Source organism: Urocitellus parryii, chromosome 3 (assembly GCF_045843805.1).
Source record: "Urocitellus parryii isolate mUroPar1 chromosome 3, mUroPar1.hap1, whole genome shotgun sequence".
Classification (NCBI taxonomy): domain Eukaryota; kingdom Metazoa; phylum Chordata; class Mammalia; order Rodentia; family Sciuridae; genus Urocitellus; species Urocitellus parryii.
In genome coordinates this window covers 216,360,039-216,377,904 of record NC_135533.1, presented here as the reverse complement: position 1 = coordinate 216,377,904, position 17,866 = coordinate 216,360,039, and the positions used below count along the sequence as shown (strand labels likewise).

Here is a 17,866-nt window from a genome sequence, read left to right as displayed (position 1 = left end):
CCACCGAGCCACATCCCAGCCCATTTTCTTTCTTTCTTTATTTTGAGGCAGGGTCTTGCTAAGTTGCTGACAGCCTTACTCATTTGCTGAGCCTGACCTTCTACTTGTGATCCTCCTGCCTCAGCCTCCTGAGCTGCTGGGATTTTGGGTGTGCACCACTGGGCCTGGCTATGATCTGAATCTTAAGTGTCTCACAAAGTCCATGTGGTGAAAGCTTGGTCCCCGGGGTGGCTCTGTTGGGAAGTGGCAGAACCTTTAAGAAGTGCGGCCTGGGCTGGGGATGTGGCTCAAGTGGTAGCACGCTCGCCTGGCATGCATGCGGCCCGGGTTCGATCCTCAGCACCACATACCAACAAAGATGTTGTGTCCGCCGAGAACTAAAAAATAAAAATATTAAAAAAATTCTCTCTCTCTCTCTCTCTCTCTCTCTCTCTCTCTCTCTCTCTCTCTCTCCTTTCTCTAAAAAAAAAAAAAAAAAGAAGTGCGGCCTGATGGGAGGTCTTCCAGTCATTGGGGGTGTGCCCTCAAAGGGGCTCATGGAAGGCCCATCTCTTCTCCTTCTGTCTTCCACTTCCCTGACATGAGGTGTGCAGTGTTGCGCCACCAGGCTCTCCACCGTGATGTGCCATTCCAGGCCCAAGGCAATGGGCCAGCTGATCCCAGACCAAAACCTGCAAAACAAGAGCCAAAACAAGGCTTCCCCTCCCCCTTCCTTTATTTATTTATTTTTGATACCAGGGATTGAACCCAAAGGTGCTTAACCACTGAGGCACTTCCCCACCCCTTTATATATATATTTTAATTTTGAGAGAGAGTCTTGCTAAATTGTGTGGAGCCTTGCTAAATTGTTAAGGCTGCTTTGAATTTGTGATCCTCCTGCCTAAGCCTCCCCAGTGGCTGGCATTACAGGCATGGCCACTGCACCTGGCCCCTTCCTTTTTTATTTTGCAGACCTGGGGATAGAACCTGGGGGGCTATTCTGCTGAGCCACATCCCTCGTCCTTTCTATTTTTTATTTGGAGACACAGTCTCCCTAAGTTGCCAAGGTTGGCCTGGAACCTGTGACCCTCTTGCCTCAATCTCTTGAGTGTCTGGGATGACAGGCATGTGCTAAGACTTTTCTCATAAGTTGATTGTCTCAGGTGTTTGTTATAGTGATGGCAAGCTGACTAATTCATGCTGCATGTTGGTTAGCTAAGCCTCCTAAATCTCAGCCACATTATCGTGGGATATAAGAATATGGACAGGAAAGCAGATGTTAATTATCCCCATCAAATACATTTAACACTCAGTGCCTGGGTAGCTGCTGTTAAAAATGCCAACTCTTGTTGGTAGCTGTAATGTTGTGTACAGTTCTTTTTGTGGCATGATCCCAAGAGAGCCATGTCCTTTGACCCAGTGACTGCACTTGTGGAAAGTGATCCTAGGAACATAATTTAAAGAAAGTAAAAACACAAAATAGAAAAAAAAAACCCACAAAATAGTTAGCAAGATTTAATCCATTATATATTTTTTATACCCACTCCCTGATCTCTTCTTTGAATGCATGGAAAGTCATATGTACATAAGTGCATCTATATTGTCTAGCTATTGCTTTGTAACAAATTACCCCAGAACTCAGCGGCTTACAATGACATTTATCGTCTCATCCAGTTTCTGAGCACCAGGAATTCAGGAGCCGCTTAGTAGGGTGTTCCAGTGTTTGAAGTATAAGGATATAAAGTTCAGGATTTGGGTATTGGCAGCCAGTGAGAGGGTCTGCAGTGTTTGGATTATCCAGGGTGTCTCACAAGGCTGCAATCTGGATCTTCTTCCTGTCTATCTATCTATCAATCAATCATCTATTTTCTATCATCTATCAATTATCTCTTTCTATATTCTGAATTTTCTATTTTTTTCCTACAGTGAATTTGTATAATTCATTGTTGTGGGTTAAATTATATACCCTCAAAAGAAGTGTTCAAGTCCAAGTGCACTTACGTAGCTATAGGCTGGGGTTCCCCACTGTATGGGCTTCTCCATGAGGCTCAGGACCTGACGGCTGTCTTCTTTCAGAGTAAACGACATGAGAGCGAGGCAGGGAGAGTCCAAGATGGTAGCCGCATTGTCTTAACCTTGAGACTGTGCAGTTGTCACTCAGAACCCCTGGAGAATCAGTTCCAGAAGCCCCTGCATGTACCAAAATTAGTGCATGCTCAAGTTTTTATATAGAATTGTGGATTATTTGCATAGAATTTCTGTACATGCTCCTTAAACATGAAACCATCTCTCAATGACTTATAACATCTAGCACAATGTAAGTGCTATGTAGGTAGTTGAAATACTGTCTTGCCTAGGGATACCAACCAAAAAAATATTCATGTATGTTAGATTCAGATGCAATTTTCCTGAATATCTCCATCTAAGGTTGGTTGAGTCCATGGATGCAAAACATGGATATAGAAAGACAACTGTAGTCCTATCACAATGCATTTATGTACTGATTATGTATCTATCAATCATTAATCTATTTCTATATAGATTATAAATTTTTTATTGCTTTCTACAATGAATTCAAATTACTTGCTGTTGTGGGTGGAACTGTGTGCCCCAAAAGAAGTTCTGAAGGTCTAAGCTCTGGAACCTTGGAATGTCACTGTATTTGGAAAAGAGGGTCTTTGTAGATGTAATCAAGATAAAGTGAGTTCACCCTGGAGGGGGGTGGGGGGCTCCAATCTAGTGACAGCATCATTACAAGAAGAGGAGAATTTAGACACAGAAACGCAGACGTGAGGGAGAGGGCCACGGGAGGGCAGGCAGGTCTGGGAGTGATACCTCCCTAAGCCAAGGAGCACCAAGGACTGCAGTCTGCCAGAAAACTGTGGGGAGAATGTCCCCAGCCAAGGTCTTGCTTTCAGACTCCCAGCCTCCTGAATTGTCACAGATGAATTTCTGTTTTATTCACAGTAGCCAAATGGTAGGGGGTCCATTGATGGATGAAGGGATGCATACTGTGTGGTCCACTCACACACCTGAGTAGTATTCAGCCCGAAAAAGGAAGGGTTTTGAAATACGTTACTTTGTGATTGACCTTGAGGACACTGTGCTCAGGGAAATGAGCCGGACACAGAAGGCCACATCACGCACACTGCAGGATCCACCCACAGGAGGACCCTGGAGTTGAGATCCATGGAGACAGGGAGTTGGGGAGAGGCTAGAAGTTAGTGTTGAAGGAGCGAGAGCTTCAGTTTGGGGAGATGGGAAGTTCTGGAAATGGATGGTGGGGACAGCTGCAGAGCATCGTGAGAGCACTTAATGCCACTGGATTGTGAACTTAAACTTGGTAAATAGAGAAAGCTTTATTTTTAAAGTTATTATTATTATTTTGGTACTAGGGATTGAATCCAGGGGCATTTAACCACTGAATCACATCCCCAGCCCTTTTTATATTTTGAGACAGGGTCTTGCTAAGTTGCCTAGGGCCTCACTAAGTTTCTGAGGCTGGCTTTAAACTTGGGATCCTCCTGCCTCAGCTTCCTAAGCCACTGGGATTACAGGCATGTGCCCCTGCACCTGGCAAGATGGTACGCTTTATGTCATGTATATTTTATCACAATAAACATTTTTTAACAAATTTTATTTTTTAAACCACTTGGTTTGTGGTAATATGACAGAAAACGAATGCACATGTAGAATCAAAAAAGAAAACAGAAAAATAGAAGAGGCCATGAGGTAGACTCCCTCCCTGCTACTGCTTCACAGACAGGTAGAAACCGAGGCTCGAGTCTGAGTCACACAGTCCCTTGGAGCTGTGTGCGCATGAGATGAGAAACAGTCCCATGTCCCTTCCCTCTGGGTAGATGGGGTCCCACATCCACCCACCTCTTTTCAAAAAAGAAAATACAATGAAAGAGCTTAGAAAATTTATTCCTTTTGTTCTGTTCCTTTGAAATAACACACAGGCAGGGAGGGGGCACGTGCCGTGGAGGGAGGTGGAAGCCGGGAGGGATGGTCCTCCAGGCCCCAACACCCCAGTCCTCTTTCACAGTCCCTTAGTGGGGTTCCCCAGGCACCAGGTAGCAGTGGAGAGGGGCCCCATCATCCTAAGCTCAGAATCCAACAATAAAGTGCAGGAGGGATGGGAAGGGGGAGTTGGGGGCTTGGGTTTGGGGGTGGGGGTTTGCTCCTCTCTCTGATAGAAAAATAGACCTGGAGTGAGTTTGGGGATTTGGGTTTTTGTTTGGTTTTGTATAATTGGATGCTCGAGTGTAGGGAAGGGTGGTCGATGAGGATTTGTTCCTGGCTCGCAAATCTTTGAAGCCCTGGAAGGGCTGGCAGTGCTAGGACGGGGGACCCCCCGAAAGTCTCTGGTCTCAGACCGCCTGTTTGCCAGTCCCCAAGAACAAGAGGCCGGGCCCTCCGGAGGACTTAGGCTCTGGGGTTATGAGCTGATCAGGTGTGGGGGGGTGCTGCAGGGTGGGGTGGGGTGGTCTGAGGGAGCAATATCCCCACAGGGCCAAGAGGGGTGTCCATGCTGGGTGGGGGGTCAAGCATCCATGCAGTCACAGGAGACACATCTCCCCTCTTGCTGCCTGGCCATGAGCTACATGAAGACATGGGACAGAGCCCCTGGGTTCTCTGGTGCTGGCAGCTGGGCCTCCCCAGGTCTCCCTGGTCTGTGTGATCCTGAGCCATGGTAAGCTGCAGTGTGTCTCTGGGATGGGGACACATGGGATCATGGTGCTGTGATTGGCCTTTTGGGATCTAGACTGGGGGTCTGAGCATTTGGGAGGTAGGGGTCCAGGGCGTGGGATCCAGTGCTGGCAGGACTGGGCGTGGGGACTGTCTGGAATCTGGACTCCAGCAGCTGCACCTGCCAGGACCCACTTGCTGTGCTGTTGTGCCCACATTTGTGGTTTTAGGAGCCAGAATCCAGTGGGTTGGGACTTGGGAATCCAAGATCCAGTGGTAAGGGGCAGAGGGCACAGTGCTTGAAATGTAGGGGTCCAGCCGTCGAAGCAGAAGGATCTGGGACCCAGTGTCAAGGTAAAGGAATCAGAATCCAGTGGCTGGGGTGAGGGGATCTGGGTCCAGTGGTGGGGGGCCCCAGGATCTAGGCATTGCACTGTCAGGATCCGGTGGCTGAGGTCTCTTGACATCCAGAATCCAGCGGCTGAGCTTGGAGACGGGGCTTGAGGCATGGCGATCTGTGATTCGCCAGTGGGGTTGGGGATCTGGGACCCAGTGCTACACAAGGACACTGGATCTGATACCTGAGGGAGCTGGGGTCAGGGTGATGAGGTATAGGGATGTCCATTCCTGTGGTTGGGGATTGGGATCCATTCACCACGTTGTGGGGGATCTAGGTCCAGGACCCGGTGGGTGGGGCAGGGAAACATAGGATCCACTTTGGGAGCATAGGAATGCAGGATCTAGGGGTCTGGGAAGGAGGGAATGAAGGGCTGAGGTGTTGATCATTCTGGATCTTGTGGTTCAGGTATGAGATTTAGGTTGCTGAAGTGTGGGATCCAGCAGTTGGGGGTACAGGGATCTGAGATCTAGAGTTAGAGTATTGGGATCCATGGTCAAAGTGTGGGCACCCTGTGATTCAGTGATTGGGGTCTGGGGGTGGAGGATCCGGGATTCGGGTACTGGGATCCTGTGGCTGGTGTGTAGGGATCAGTGGTTTAGGCAGGGGAACTAGATCCATTGATTGGGCCACTGGTCTCCTGTGGCCAAGGACATCAATCTGGGGAACATCAGGACTGGGGTGACGGATCTTGGGGGAGGGATGGGCTCTGGGTCCCTCACCTGGACGTGACCCCCAGGGCCTGCTTCATGTTCTCGTAGACCACATAGGAGATGCTCACAGCTGGAATGACCTTCATGAAGTTGGGGGCAATGCCCCGGTAGAGGCCCCACACTCCCTCCTGGGACAGGATGTGACGGAGCAGACTCATCATGGAGAGCTGCGGGGAGCCCTCGATGGAGGCTGGGAGGGGGTGGGGGACCAGGTGAGGCTGAAGCTCCTCCTTCCCTTCTCCCTCTTACCCCTCAGGGCTGGGCCAGGTGGCCACTGCCACAGGAAGGAGAGGCTAGACTAGAAGTTGGACCTACCACTGAATCAGGACTTTGTAGTGCCCCCCACAGTGCTGGGAGGGAACCAGGGCATTGTGCCTGCTAGGCAAGCACTCTCCCACTGAGCAACGCCCTGGCCAGAGTCAGGACTTCTGTGGTACTTGAAATTGGCTGTCAATCTTGAGGGCCCAAATTTGGGGATAAATTGAAATGGAGTGGGTGTGCAGTATGTGTGGTGGGAGGAGCTAGAAATGTCCCCGTCCTGGAAGTCAACGCCCTTCTCTTCTGGCTAACTCCCAGTCATCTTCCCAACCTCTATTCCAAAGCCAGCTCTTAAGGGGGCCCTCCCTGGCACCCCTGTCCAAGTCAGGATCCTCTTCCTCCCCTTATTCAACCCTTAACCAAAGGTTAATTATGGAATGATTTATTCAGCATCTTTCTTCCTCTCCAGCCTGAACTCCATGAAGGCGGGGACCATGTCTGTCTCATTCACTCATACCTCCCTGGTATCACAAAATACAATTGCTAAATTCCCAAGGAAATGCTTAAAACAGATTCAGGGACGGGGAAAAGAATCCATAAAAGAAAATCTCAGAGAAAAACAACCACCAGCCTGATCCTGAATTTCCTTAACCCAGGTTCTTAGCCTCTCCCCGACCTGGCCTTGCTATAACTCAGCCTTGCAAATAGGGGCTCAAGTTACCAGCCCAGAAAGGCTCCACAATGGCCAGTAGCAGCCTCTGGCTACCATTGCCAGGGAGCTTTGCCAGAACTCTTGCATCTGTTCTGCTAGTTAATCCTCAGTTTCTTGTGGATAAAGGAAAAGTCACCAGTGAGTAAACTGAGGCCCAGAGAAGGGGCAGGACTTATCAAGGCCATTCAAATCCAGGAGGACTCCGGCCTAGGACTCCACCTGTGAGGAGCTGGGGAAGAGAAGGTGGACCCCAGCTGGCCACTCCCCTGCTCCATCCTCCCACCCAGGCCTCACCTTGGGCCTGCATGCGGGTCCGGACCAGGGCCAGGGGATAACTGGCTATCTGGCCACAGGTGCTGGAGATGGTACCGCAGGCCAGGAGCACGAGGATCCCTGGGTTTGCCGATTCCTGGCTATATTGCTGGAGCCAGTGATTCTTCAGGGTCTGGAGTAGAGAAAGGAGTAGGGTGGGTTGGGAGGAGCAGAGACCAGGACCCTGGTTCCACAGACCTGGTGGCCAACTTGGTGTCCCCTGGCAGTTGGTGCCAGCTGAGTGCACAGTGCATCCTGGGCTCTGCAGGCACTTGAGCTGCATGCCTTCACTTAACCCCCACGGAGGACCTCTGTGACAAGGAATCAGAGTCCCTGTGCTCTGCATGCACTGGTCCCTGGAACCAGTTATCTTCCGTGGCACACAGGACTTCACTAAATTAAGGCCAAGGATTTTGAGATAGGAAATATCCTGGCTTTCCTGTCTGGGTTCACTATCATCACAAGGATCCTTATCAAGAGTCAAAAGGTGGGGTGGGTGTAGCTAGGCTCTGGGTTCCATTCTCAGCACCGAATAACAAAGAAAACCAGAGTCAAAAAAGGAGATGTGAAGCTGGGTGTGGCACACACCTATAATCCCATATACTTAGGCCTGAGGCGGGACAGACATCCCAAGTGTGAGGTCAGCAATTTAGGCCTTGTCTCAAAATTTAAAAAGGGTGAGGGTGCGGTAGTTAGGGAGCACTTGCCCAGCATACACAAGGTCCAGGGTTCTGCTCCCAGTTAAAAACAAAAAGAGATAATGAAGACAAAAGCAGAGACTGGTTGGTGGATTAGAAGATTCCACAATTCCTCTGAATGTGGAGGGAGGGGCCACATGAGCCGCGGGAATCATGGAAAGTTGCAAAAGGCAGAGAAACGATTCTTCACAGCCTCTGAAAAGGAGGCGGCCACATTTCATAAAGCCCAGCAGGACTCACATTTTGAACTTCTGACCTTCCTAATTGTAAGATAATAAATTTGTGTTGTTTTAAGCCACTAGGTTTGTGGCAGTTTGTTTTAGCCACAGGAAATGAATATGAACCGAGCACACCCTCCAAGGTGGGTGTCCGAGGCCTCGCTGTGGGTGTCCTCCCTTCTCCTTTATTGCTTTGGTTCAGACCTCCTGAGGGCTGCCTGCCAGCACCCATGGAGCTGCCCCCGACCTTCTCTGCACCCACATCAGGATGCTCTGAGCACTAGGAACTGGAGGCAAGTGCGGGGAACCTGCACCCCCAGAAGCAGCCATCAAAGCTCTGGCTGGGCGTGTCAGTGCTCCAGCCCCCACCCTTCTGGGGGGCATTTTCTGGCTCTTCGGCCAGAGGACCCCAGAGGGACTGAGCTGTGCTTGCCAAGAGTGGCAACTTGCCTGGTAACACACCATTATGAACCGTGGACCCACACCCACAGGATATGTGCCTATCTTTTTTTTTTGTCTTCCTGCAGTACTGGGGATGGAATCCGGGGCCACACAGACCATGCAAGCACTGGCCCCTGAGCCACACACCAGCCCTTGTCCTTTTACTTTGAGACAAGGTCTTGCTAAGTTGCCGAGGCTGCTCTAGCACTTGCAATCCTCCTGCCTCAGCCTCCCAAGTAGCTGGGATGACAGGCAGGTATCACTGCACCTGGCTGTGTTGGCATCTTAGGACATGGTCTTTGCAAATAGGGTCTTTGCAGATGGAACTGGCAAAGATGAGTAGGGCGAACTCTCAGTGCAGTAAAAGGAGAGACGCAGAGATACCCAAGTTCGAGAAAGCCAGTGACGGGAGGCAGAGGCTAACTTCAGTCAAGGAATGCTGCTGGGCTCCTGGAACCTCAGCTGCTTGGGAGGCTGAGCCGGGAGCATGGCTTGAGCTCAGGAGTTTGAGGCACTTGGGGTGACACAGTGTGACCTTGGGACTGGTGTCAAAAGACAGACAAAAACAAAAGGAATGTCAGCAGTGGTAAGGAGCAGACGCTGGAGGCGGTACCGGGACTCCCTCCGACAGGTCTCAGGGGAGTGAGGCTCTGGACACTCGAATTTGGGCTTCTGACCTCCAGGGCTGGGAGACTGTCCCTTCTGACTGCTCTAACCAGCCAGCTGGGGATACTTTGTTGCAGCAGCCCTGGGAAATAGACACACATGCCTTATCCCCCTGCCTGGCCTTCTCACCACCCTGCCCTCACATCCCTGTCTCTGCAGCTGCTCTCAGATCTCCGGTGAAGACAATTAATCCTACTAACTGCATTTGGTAGAGGAGAAACTAAGGCTCAGGGAAGTTACTTGCTCCAAGCTACAAAATCAAGGTAAGACTCAACATTCAGAGCCAGGACTCCAGAGCTGTGTGTCTAGTCTTTAGGGTGGCTAATCCCTTCTGAAGCTGCTGCCAAAGCCTTTGTATCTTTTTTTTTTTTTTTTGGGTGGGGGTGGGAGGGTGAGAGGAGGGTTCCTGGGGATTAAAACCAGGGCCTGGTGCCTGCTAGTCAGCCACTCCCTCACTTCCCTGCCAAGGACTTTGTTAGGATAAGACCTTTTGTGCCTTGTCACTAGGGTGGCTTGTAGGTTTCATTTCCTGTGTCAGCTTTAATTCATTGGTAAATGTCTGCCTGGAACCAGAGGTGTTCGGAGGGGGACTCAATGCTGGCATAGATTAGTAATGTCTGGTCCAGGTGGAGATTAGAAAACACAGGCAAGTGTTTACTGTCTTTGCAAATAAATTAATTAAATAAAAAATAACATGTAGCTATTTTATTTGTTTTGTATTGAGGCGGGAGTCTCACAGGCTTTTTATGTTGCCTAGGGTGGTCTCCAGCTCTGGGCTGAAGTGCTCATCCTACTTTTGCCTCCCAAGTAGCTAGGAGTACAGATGCTGGCCTTCTCACCAGGCCCGCCTTTGCCATTTTAATAGTCTTCTTAAGGTTCAGACCCTCATTTGTCAAATAGACGTTAACTGAGTTCTTAAGAGCTGTTCTGGAGCTGGGGTGCAGCTCAGTGGCAGAGCACTTCCCAAGCATATGCAAGGCCCTGGGTTCCATCCCCAGCTCAGGGGTGGGGGCGAAGTGGGAGAGGGGCAATGTGTCGAGGAGGTTCTGAAATAATTGTTCCATCACTTTACTGCAGGACTCGTCAGAGCCTTTAAGGACTAACTAAGGGCACAGGGCTTCTTAAGCTTCTTAGCCACATGAACTCCCTTTTTTGGGAGAAAAATGTGTTAAACAGGGTCAGATCCTATTTCTGCTCACAAACCTCCATGGCTTCCCACTGCACTTAGGAAAACCCGACCCCTCACCAGGGAGTCTGGCTGACCTTTCTGAGCTCACCTCCTGATCTGCCCAGTTCCCTGTGCTGTCAAGACCGGGGCCCTCTAGCAGGTCAGGTTGGTCCCTGGTTTGTCTTGCTGGGCCCCTGCTGCTCTCCCACTTCTTACCGATGTCATGTCACTGGGCTCCAGTGCCACCAGCCCAAAGGTGTCCCCCACCTCCAGCCCACCACTGCCGACGACGACAAACCCTGTCTTCCAACTTCTGGGAGCTTCGTGGGGGCTGAGACTCTTATTTGTGGGGTGATGGGCTTCCGGGTTCGCTGGGATGAGTGTCCCAGGAGGGCAGGGGTTATGGAGGGCTCATTCTGCACCCTGAGGCAGCGAGCACCCAGGCCAGGCGCACGGCAGGTGCTCACTGGACAGAGGCTAAGTGGACGTGTGGAGGGACAGAGGAACGAGTGGAGGTCTGAACACACAGTGTGTGAACAGGGCCTGTCTCCTTCCCCTGTCCTGATGCTGGGAGCTGGGGAACGTGGGTATGTATGGCAGGAACAGACTCAGACCAGGAAGGATGACATAGTTTGTGGGATTCAGTGCAAAACAAAACACAGGGTCTTTTACAAAGAAAAATCACTGAGAATTTCCAGATGACCTAAGCAGAGAATCGCTCAGTGTGGGCACCTCTGAGCACAGGACCCTTGGTGACTGCTCTCACACTCAGGGAGCTGGCCTGTCTTGGATAGAAAGGTTTGAGGAGGCCAGGCACCAGGCACTGTGGTGCACACCTGTCATCCCAGCAACTTGGGAGGCTGAGGCAGGAGGATCACGAGTTCAAAGCCAGCCTCGGCAACTTAGTGAGGCCCTAAGCATCTTAGCAAGATCCTGTCTCAAAATAAAAACATAAAAAGGGCTGGGGATGTGGCTCAGTGGTTAAGCACCCCTGGGCTCAATCCCCAGTACCAAAAACAAACAAACATACAAGCAAGCGAACAAACAAAAACTGGGAGGATTCCGGGGGATCTACAGCTGTGCTGATTGGAGGACTTGATGACCCCACCAGGAGGAGGCTAAAGCAACACATGAGACCCACAAGGAGAGACAGCAAAGACTCCCCACTCCCGCGTCCCTTGATGAAGGGCCCAAGGTGCTGGTTGCGGGGCTTGGTTTCTCTAGTGACGGTAGATGCTGAGATGCGCAGGCCCTGAAGAATTCATCAGCCTAGGGACAGAGCCTGGGGCTGGTCCATGCTTTGGGGGAGATGCACACCTTGAGGCTCATCTTTGCCTGCTCTCAGGATTCTTGTGAGCTAGAGTGGCCCCCGACTCCCAGGTGACCACAGAGGGCTGAACTGTTAAGTCAAACTTTCTTGCAGCAGTTCATGGCCAGCACATGGAGGGGTTCCCCAGGGTTCCACGCCCATGGTGCTCCTCACCCCATGATTGTCCTTCTCTAGGACAATGGGGAGGTTGACTGAAGGGTGTCCTGTGGGCAAATCACAGAGGGCAGAGGGGCGGGGGCTGCCACAGACCTCATAGACGGCCAGATCGATGCCCGCGTAGGGAATGATGCCCAGCACGTTGGGCAGGTAGCCTCGGTAGAAGGCGCGGGGCCCTTCTTGCTCCAGGATCCGCAGTGCACAGTCCAGCAGCCCCTTGTACTGACCAGTCCGGCGCAGGGTCAGCCGTGTTTTCAGCACCTGGGAAAACTCGGTTATCCCTGGAAAAGCTGGTCCTACCCCCTGCCCAAGGTGTCACATCCAGGGATGAAGACCTAGAAACAGTTCTCCCAGAAGCAGACCCACCAACTAGAGTGACCTGTGGCAGCCACCACTGACTGTCCCCCAACATCTAGTTCCCGTCATCCTGAATAACAGAAAGATAACTTTGGCAAGCACATAACCACTAGAGATAAAAACTACACTTCCTGCCTGCCTTAGTGGCCACATTACCAGGTCCTACACCACGAAACAGAAGGAAAAAGGGGCTGGGTCATGGCTCAGTGGTAGAGCACTTGCCTGGCACGTGTGAAGCACTGGGTTTGATCCTTAGCACCACATACAAATAAATAAATAAAACAAACTTAAAAAAAAAAAAGAAAGAAAAATAGAAGTAAAAAGAGCTAAGAGCTATGCATGACTTTCAGAGGATGGTGTTCCCTCCTTTGTGGGTTAGTCCTTCTTTCCTGGAACTGAAATGTATGAGCAGAGCACAAGCAGCCATGTTGATCCATGAGGTGAGTGCTACCTGCCATGTTAGTGGAACAACAAGGTAGACAGAAGGACCTGGGTCTCTATTGCTCTGAAGCCACCCTTCCAGGCCTGACCTATCGTCTCAAGACTTCATTCATGTTATTTGAATTTCCCGCCATTTTCAGAATCTTAATGATATACAACCTGAAACCTGAAATGATTTATCTCAAAGTAGTGATGCTTAGAGAGGATACTCCCTGGGAACAAGCATTCTGTCCTCGGCGAGGCATAGCCCTGAACGGCTGAATGCCTGCCTACTGTCCAGTCTAACCAGCGCCGTGGTCCTAGACGTCCTGGCTGAGACTGTAGCACTAGGTAAGCCAGGCAAGTGATGGTGCTGCTGTCAGGAGCCGGGGTCCCTGACCAGGGAGCGGCAGTTGCCATCCCCGTGCATGATGTGGAGTGAGGAGGGAGATCGCCAGGACTCTGCTCCCAGAGACCTCACCTCCATGGGGTAGATGATGGTCTGGGCTGTGGCACCAGCCAGGGAGCCAGCCACGAAGCGCTCCTGCACCTGCAGCGTCTCCTGCCGTCCCCGGATGGTGTTCTTGATCTGAGGGAGGCAGACGGGGGGGGGGGGGGGGCAGACCCTCAGGGGTGGGGCCTTTCAGGGCTCTACTGTCCCCTGGCTGCCACAGAACTGGACTGCTGTGGGCATTGTGCAGGGGCCTCAACCATCCCCCACTCACAGGCCAACCCGCAGGTCCTCATATTTACCCCAGGCTTCCCCACCAAGCACACCCTTCCCTACACCTGCCCTCACCTGCTCATAGGCCATGAACTTGATGGCTGACTCAGGGGCGATCTTGAGTACATTGATACCATTACCACGCCACAGGGAGAGGATGCCCCCCTCTTGGATCATGCTCCGCAGACCCCCAAGGATGTTGAGTCTGTTGGTCTTTGAGGCGTGAACCTGAGCAGGGAGAAATGGCAGCCTTGAGATTCCCTCCTAGGTCCTGGGCCTGGGGGAGCAGGCAAGTCCCTCTGGGGTCCCTCACCTGCATGAAGACCTTGAGGCGGTCCAGAGGAGCTGTGCCTGTCCGCGACACCGCGCCTGCCACTGCACCAGCCACCAGCTGCTTCCACCACATGCCCGTCAGCTTCTCCTGCTTTGAGAACTCATCTGGCACTGTCAGGCATTCGCCAATGTCCAGAACCTGAGGACACGGCGGGGTGTCACGTCATGATGGCATGTTACAATGGAGGTAGGGAGAAGCACTCCAGTCCTTGGTTGGGGAGTCTCCTCCATGAATCCCAGGGCACCCCAGGGAGCCCATCAGTGGATCTTGCTTGGAATGCACAGAAGAACACTCTTGGATCCCACCAGGTGCCATCAAAACCCCCAACCCAGTGAGTGGCTAAAGGATCTACTGAATCCCGCCTAAGGAGCCACAAAATTCCACAGGAAGTTTGTCCAATTCCCATCAGACGATCCCATCCAAGCATTTGCCACATAAAGATCTCCAGAGCTATCAGATCCCACTAAAGGATCTCCTTAAAGGGCCTCCCATGGAAAGATTCCAGAAGATTCCTCTAGTAATACACAACATCCCACCAGGAACTTCTCCTGTGCAGACCCCAGCAGATCCCTCGGGTGCCTCCTAAGGTCTCTGAGATCTCCTCCACAGGAACTGTCCCCCAGAAGCCATCGTCCCTTTAGAGCCCACTGAGAGAATTGATTCCTTCCTACTTCCTTCCAGTGGATCTCACTGGACCCCCCACCCAAAGCCATGGGCTTTCTGGCTCTTCAGGTCAGTAGCAGAATCCATTATTCAGGCGGAGAGAATCTGGCAGAGAGGGAGCTGTGTGGGTTGAGGGTGGGAGGCTGGAACCCCATCTGGTGAGTTCTTTCTTCCCTGTAGCCTCCAACCCTTCAATCAGGCCCCTGATTGAAGCCCAAGAAAGTCTGAAGGGCTTCGATCAGACAGCAGAGACACCCCAGACTGCTGGACCCCAAATGAAGGAAGAAAGGAACACAGCTTCACCCCCCAGCTGCCTCCATCTCACAAGTCCTGGCTCAGCCCTTCCCAGCCCTAAGCAGCCTGCAGCCAGCCCACCAGGGAGGAGGCATGGCCCCCACCTCACCGTGGAATGCTTCCAGAAATAGAGCACGTCCTCCACGTTTTCCAGAGAATGCAATAGAAAGTGGTCACGCCATTCCTGCCAGTCGATGGTCATGGTGCCGTCGCGGTCCATGCTGGAGTTGGGGTGGGGACAATCTCAGTGTCTGGCTCTGGGGAGAGGTGCTGCCAGGTTTTGCAAGTCTGGGGCACACTGAGAGCTGCCCACGTTTCTCGGACTGTTCTAATCACACTACAGGGCTGTCTGGTGTTGGTCCTCCATACCAAGCCTACTGGGTACTCCCATGATTACCCTTAACTTGCAGAGGGAGAGCCTGAGGCTCAGAGATTCAAGGAACTGGCTCAAGATCTGTCTGACTCCAAAGCCCAACTCAGCTCTACCCTCTCTGGAACTGGGCCTGGGGCCCAGAATATGGAGGTGACTGAGGAGTCCCAGGGGCCTGAGTTTCTGGGATTTCTGGGGCCTAGGATTCTGAACCTCCAGTGACTTACCTGTGTAGGATTTTTTCTGCCTGCTCCAGTGAGATGGAAATGCCCAGAGCTCGAAAACTCTGCTGAATCTCAGAGACATCAATGTGACCTGGAGAGGGCTCAGAGGTTGGAAAGAGCGTGTGTGGGAATCTTGGGGTACCCCAGGACCACAGGTCAGGGCAGGCTGGAATGGGGCATGGACTAGAAAGACCAGGAGGTCCAGAAACCCAGGGTTGTAGGGACTGCTTGGAGGTAGAATTAGGCAATGCTGGGGAGTCCTTTGCTCCATGAGCGAGGGATCCAGTGGCAATGATAGGGGTCCCTATGTCACAAGGGATTTAAAGACAATACTTAGAACCCACAGATGATGCTTAGTGGGTATCTTCCCCATAGGAAACCTAGAAGCAATGTGGGTGATCTTTGTCCCTGAGAACTAGGTACCTAAGCGGAAAAACAGGGGTCCCCACTCAGGAAGGGAAAAGGAAGTGGAATGGGCTGGCTGGGACTCGAACCACCTAGCTGAGGGTGAGGAGAATTCCCCAAAATAGCTGGTGAGTCATCAGGGAGAGGCAGCCCCGCCCCCTCCTTCAGCCCTGCCAGTTCTAACCCCATTGGCCCCATCCCCCTGCCTGCAGACTGGCTTTACCGTCCTGGTTCCGGTCAAGGCTGTGGAACATGAGCAGCAGGCGCTGTTCTCGCTCCTGCAGGTAACGGGTGAATTCCTCCAGGTTGAACCCGCTCTCTGGATCAGTGTCACCCTCAGGGGAGATGCCCTGGCAAAGGGGAAGGGGACAGAAGGGGCTCCATGAGGCTGCTCCCCCATCTGGAGAGGGCACAATGAGCATTATGCCACAGGAACCCTGAGCCCCCAGCACTTGCAGGAGGGCTGCAGGGTACATCATCCCCCTCCCTTGATCGGCTCACTTCCCAGCAAGATGCCCAAGACCACAATAGGCATGTGAGGTGCCTGGCATTGTCCAGTTTTCCTGGCAAACAAACTGAGGCTCTGCAAAGTCAAGAAACTGGTTCAAGGTCACAGAGCTGGGAAGTGGTAACCTTGGGTTCTTGTCTCCAAAGCCTGTTCTGTCTCTTATAAAAAACCTGTTCACATGGCAGTTTCAGGGGTTCCCTTTAGGAACAGCCCTGGACAATTGGACAATGAGGGGCATGATGGATCCAAGGGAGCTACCACAGGGTCTCCATATTACCCATCTGGGAAGTGGGAGTTGGACTAAAGGTCTCAAGGATGCTGTGGAGCTGCTTCAGGGGCATCTGGGAGCTAAAGGTATGAGGGACACCTGCAAGGAAGGGGAGGGGAGGCAAGTTTCTGCCTTGATCCCCAGCTGGGAGTGGCCTGGGACAGGTTGGAGTCCCTGGCTGGGGCAACGTGGGGCAATGAGCCAGCCCAGGAAAGGACAGGCAGGGAATGTAAACAGAGGGACTGGCTGGGAGGGCAGTGGGTGCCCTCAGGGTGGGGAGGGTGTGTCCTCTGGATGTGGGAGCAGGCCATGTCTTCTTGGGTTGTGCAAAGGCCAGAGGAGGGTGTGTCACAGTCAGTGGGCAGAAAAGCGCCCAGCTCTATTCCCTGGCAGGCATCCCCCACCCTCGAGGGTACCCGGCGCTGGCAACCAAATTGCAGGCCTGGGGCCTTGGCGGCCCTGTCTTTCGATCCCGTTAAGCCAGACACGGGTGGGCAGGGGGAAGGGAACCGAGACAGACAGGGGACCTGGAGTCCAGCCACAGGTCGTCAGTCCTCCGCGGCTCCAGCCGCCCCATTCAGAGGCTCGGGTTACTGGGCCGGCAGAGGCCACAGTGCAGCGCGCTAGAAGGGTCCGGCGGGAGTACCTGTTGGGCGCCACGGTCTGGGTCGCCCCCGCCCAGCCTGGCCAGTCCCTGGCGCAACTCGTGCACGTCCACGCGGCCATCCTTGTTACTGTCCAGCTCCTCGAATAGACGACCCCAGCGTTGCTGCCGCTCCGCGTCACCTGCGCCCCCCCGCATGGCTCCTGCCCGGGGTGGGGGGGAGGGGAGGCCCGGCAGCGGCGGCCTCAGCGGGGGCTTTGCGGCTCCCCCTCCCCCCCGAGACCCTGCAGGGCTAGCTCCGCGGCCACTGGCACCGCAGCCTCTGCGCTGCCCGCCGGGCTCTGGCACTTGCTAGAGGTGCTAATTGCTAGCCGTCGCCGCCTGCTCCAGAAGTTGCGTCTCCTCCTCCTACCCGCATGGGGAGGGGGTGGGGTACCGAGGGCGGAGCTGGGGGCGTGGGGAGGGATGTCTAGGATGCTCCGGTTTCGCACAGCCCAAGAGCCCGAAGACTCCTCTGGGAAGAGAGGATAGGTAATTCAGTGTTTTTAGTTTTTGTTTTAGAGTTCCACCTGCTTGCCTCAGTTTACCCTTTTCCGTTCCCTAAAGAGAGCGAGGGAGGGAGACGTTAGGGATTGGGTTTCATAATCTCTTTTCATTTGACCTCCCTCTCCTGCTAATCCTACTCAAGAACTAAAGTTCTCGCTTTTTCCAGACGTACGCAAGAACTCTGAGCCGGCTAAGCTCTTCGTCTGCCCGCCCGCGCATGTCAGATTCCCCACTCAGTTACAGAAACAGAAGATCAAGAGGCGTTGCTCGGTGTTCCTTCATTCTGCCCGCGCGCCTTCTTTCTAGGCCTCACTCAAACAGGGAAACGAAAGATCAACTCGCGGCGCGGCTGCACAGTCGCTTTCCTATTGGTCAGAGGCCCCTGAGCTGCGCGGGTCCGTCCTTCTCC

The 17,866-nt window shown here is 52.8% G+C and overlaps 1 protein-coding gene across 5 annotated transcripts; it reads right to left on the bottom strand.

Moving 5' to 3' along the window:
• Window positions 1-1,553: 1,553 nt before the first annotated feature.
• On the bottom strand, window positions 1,554-17,274 carry Slc25a23 (solute carrier family 25 member 23). 5 transcript variants are annotated; one of them, XM_026404322.2, is made up of 11 exons: window positions 16,954-17,274; window positions 15,755-15,881; window positions 15,130-15,217; window positions 14,642-14,753; window positions 13,555-13,713; window positions 13,317-13,469; window positions 12,999-13,106; window positions 11,834-12,001; window positions 7,046-7,196; window positions 5,791-5,971; window positions 3,888-5,537 (listed from the first exon to the last, which is right to left on the bottom strand). In XM_026404322.2, the coding sequence occupies exons 1-11, from the start codon at window positions 17,107-17,109 to the stop codon at window positions 5,486-5,488; spliced, it is 1,455 nt and encodes a 484-aa protein (XP_026260107.2). In that variant the 5' UTR covers window positions 17,110-17,274; the 3' UTR covers window positions 3,888-5,485. The 5 variants fall into 5 exon arrangements, with proteins under 5 accessions (XP_026260109.2, XP_026260107.2, XP_026260108.2 ...); XM_026404323.2 differs by having other exon boundaries at window positions 3,888-5,298; XM_026404325.2 differs by having other exon boundaries at window positions 15,130-15,227; window positions 16,954-17,273.
• Window positions 17,275-17,866: the final 592 nt, after the last annotated feature.

Coding starts and splice junctions, on each gene's coding strand:
- Slc25a23 (XM_026404322.2), bottom strand. CDS start 17,109: ATGCGGGGGGGCGCAGGTGACGCGGAGCGGCAGCAACGCTGGGGTCGT. Junction 13,714..14,641: donor ATTTCTGGAAGCATTCCACG/GTGAGGTGGGGG, acceptor CCGTGTCCTCAG/GTTCTGGACATTGGCGAATG. Junction 5,972..7,045: donor GACCCGCATGCAGGCCCAAG/GTGAGGCCTGGG, acceptor ACCCCCTCCCAG/CCTCCATCGAGGGCTCCCCG.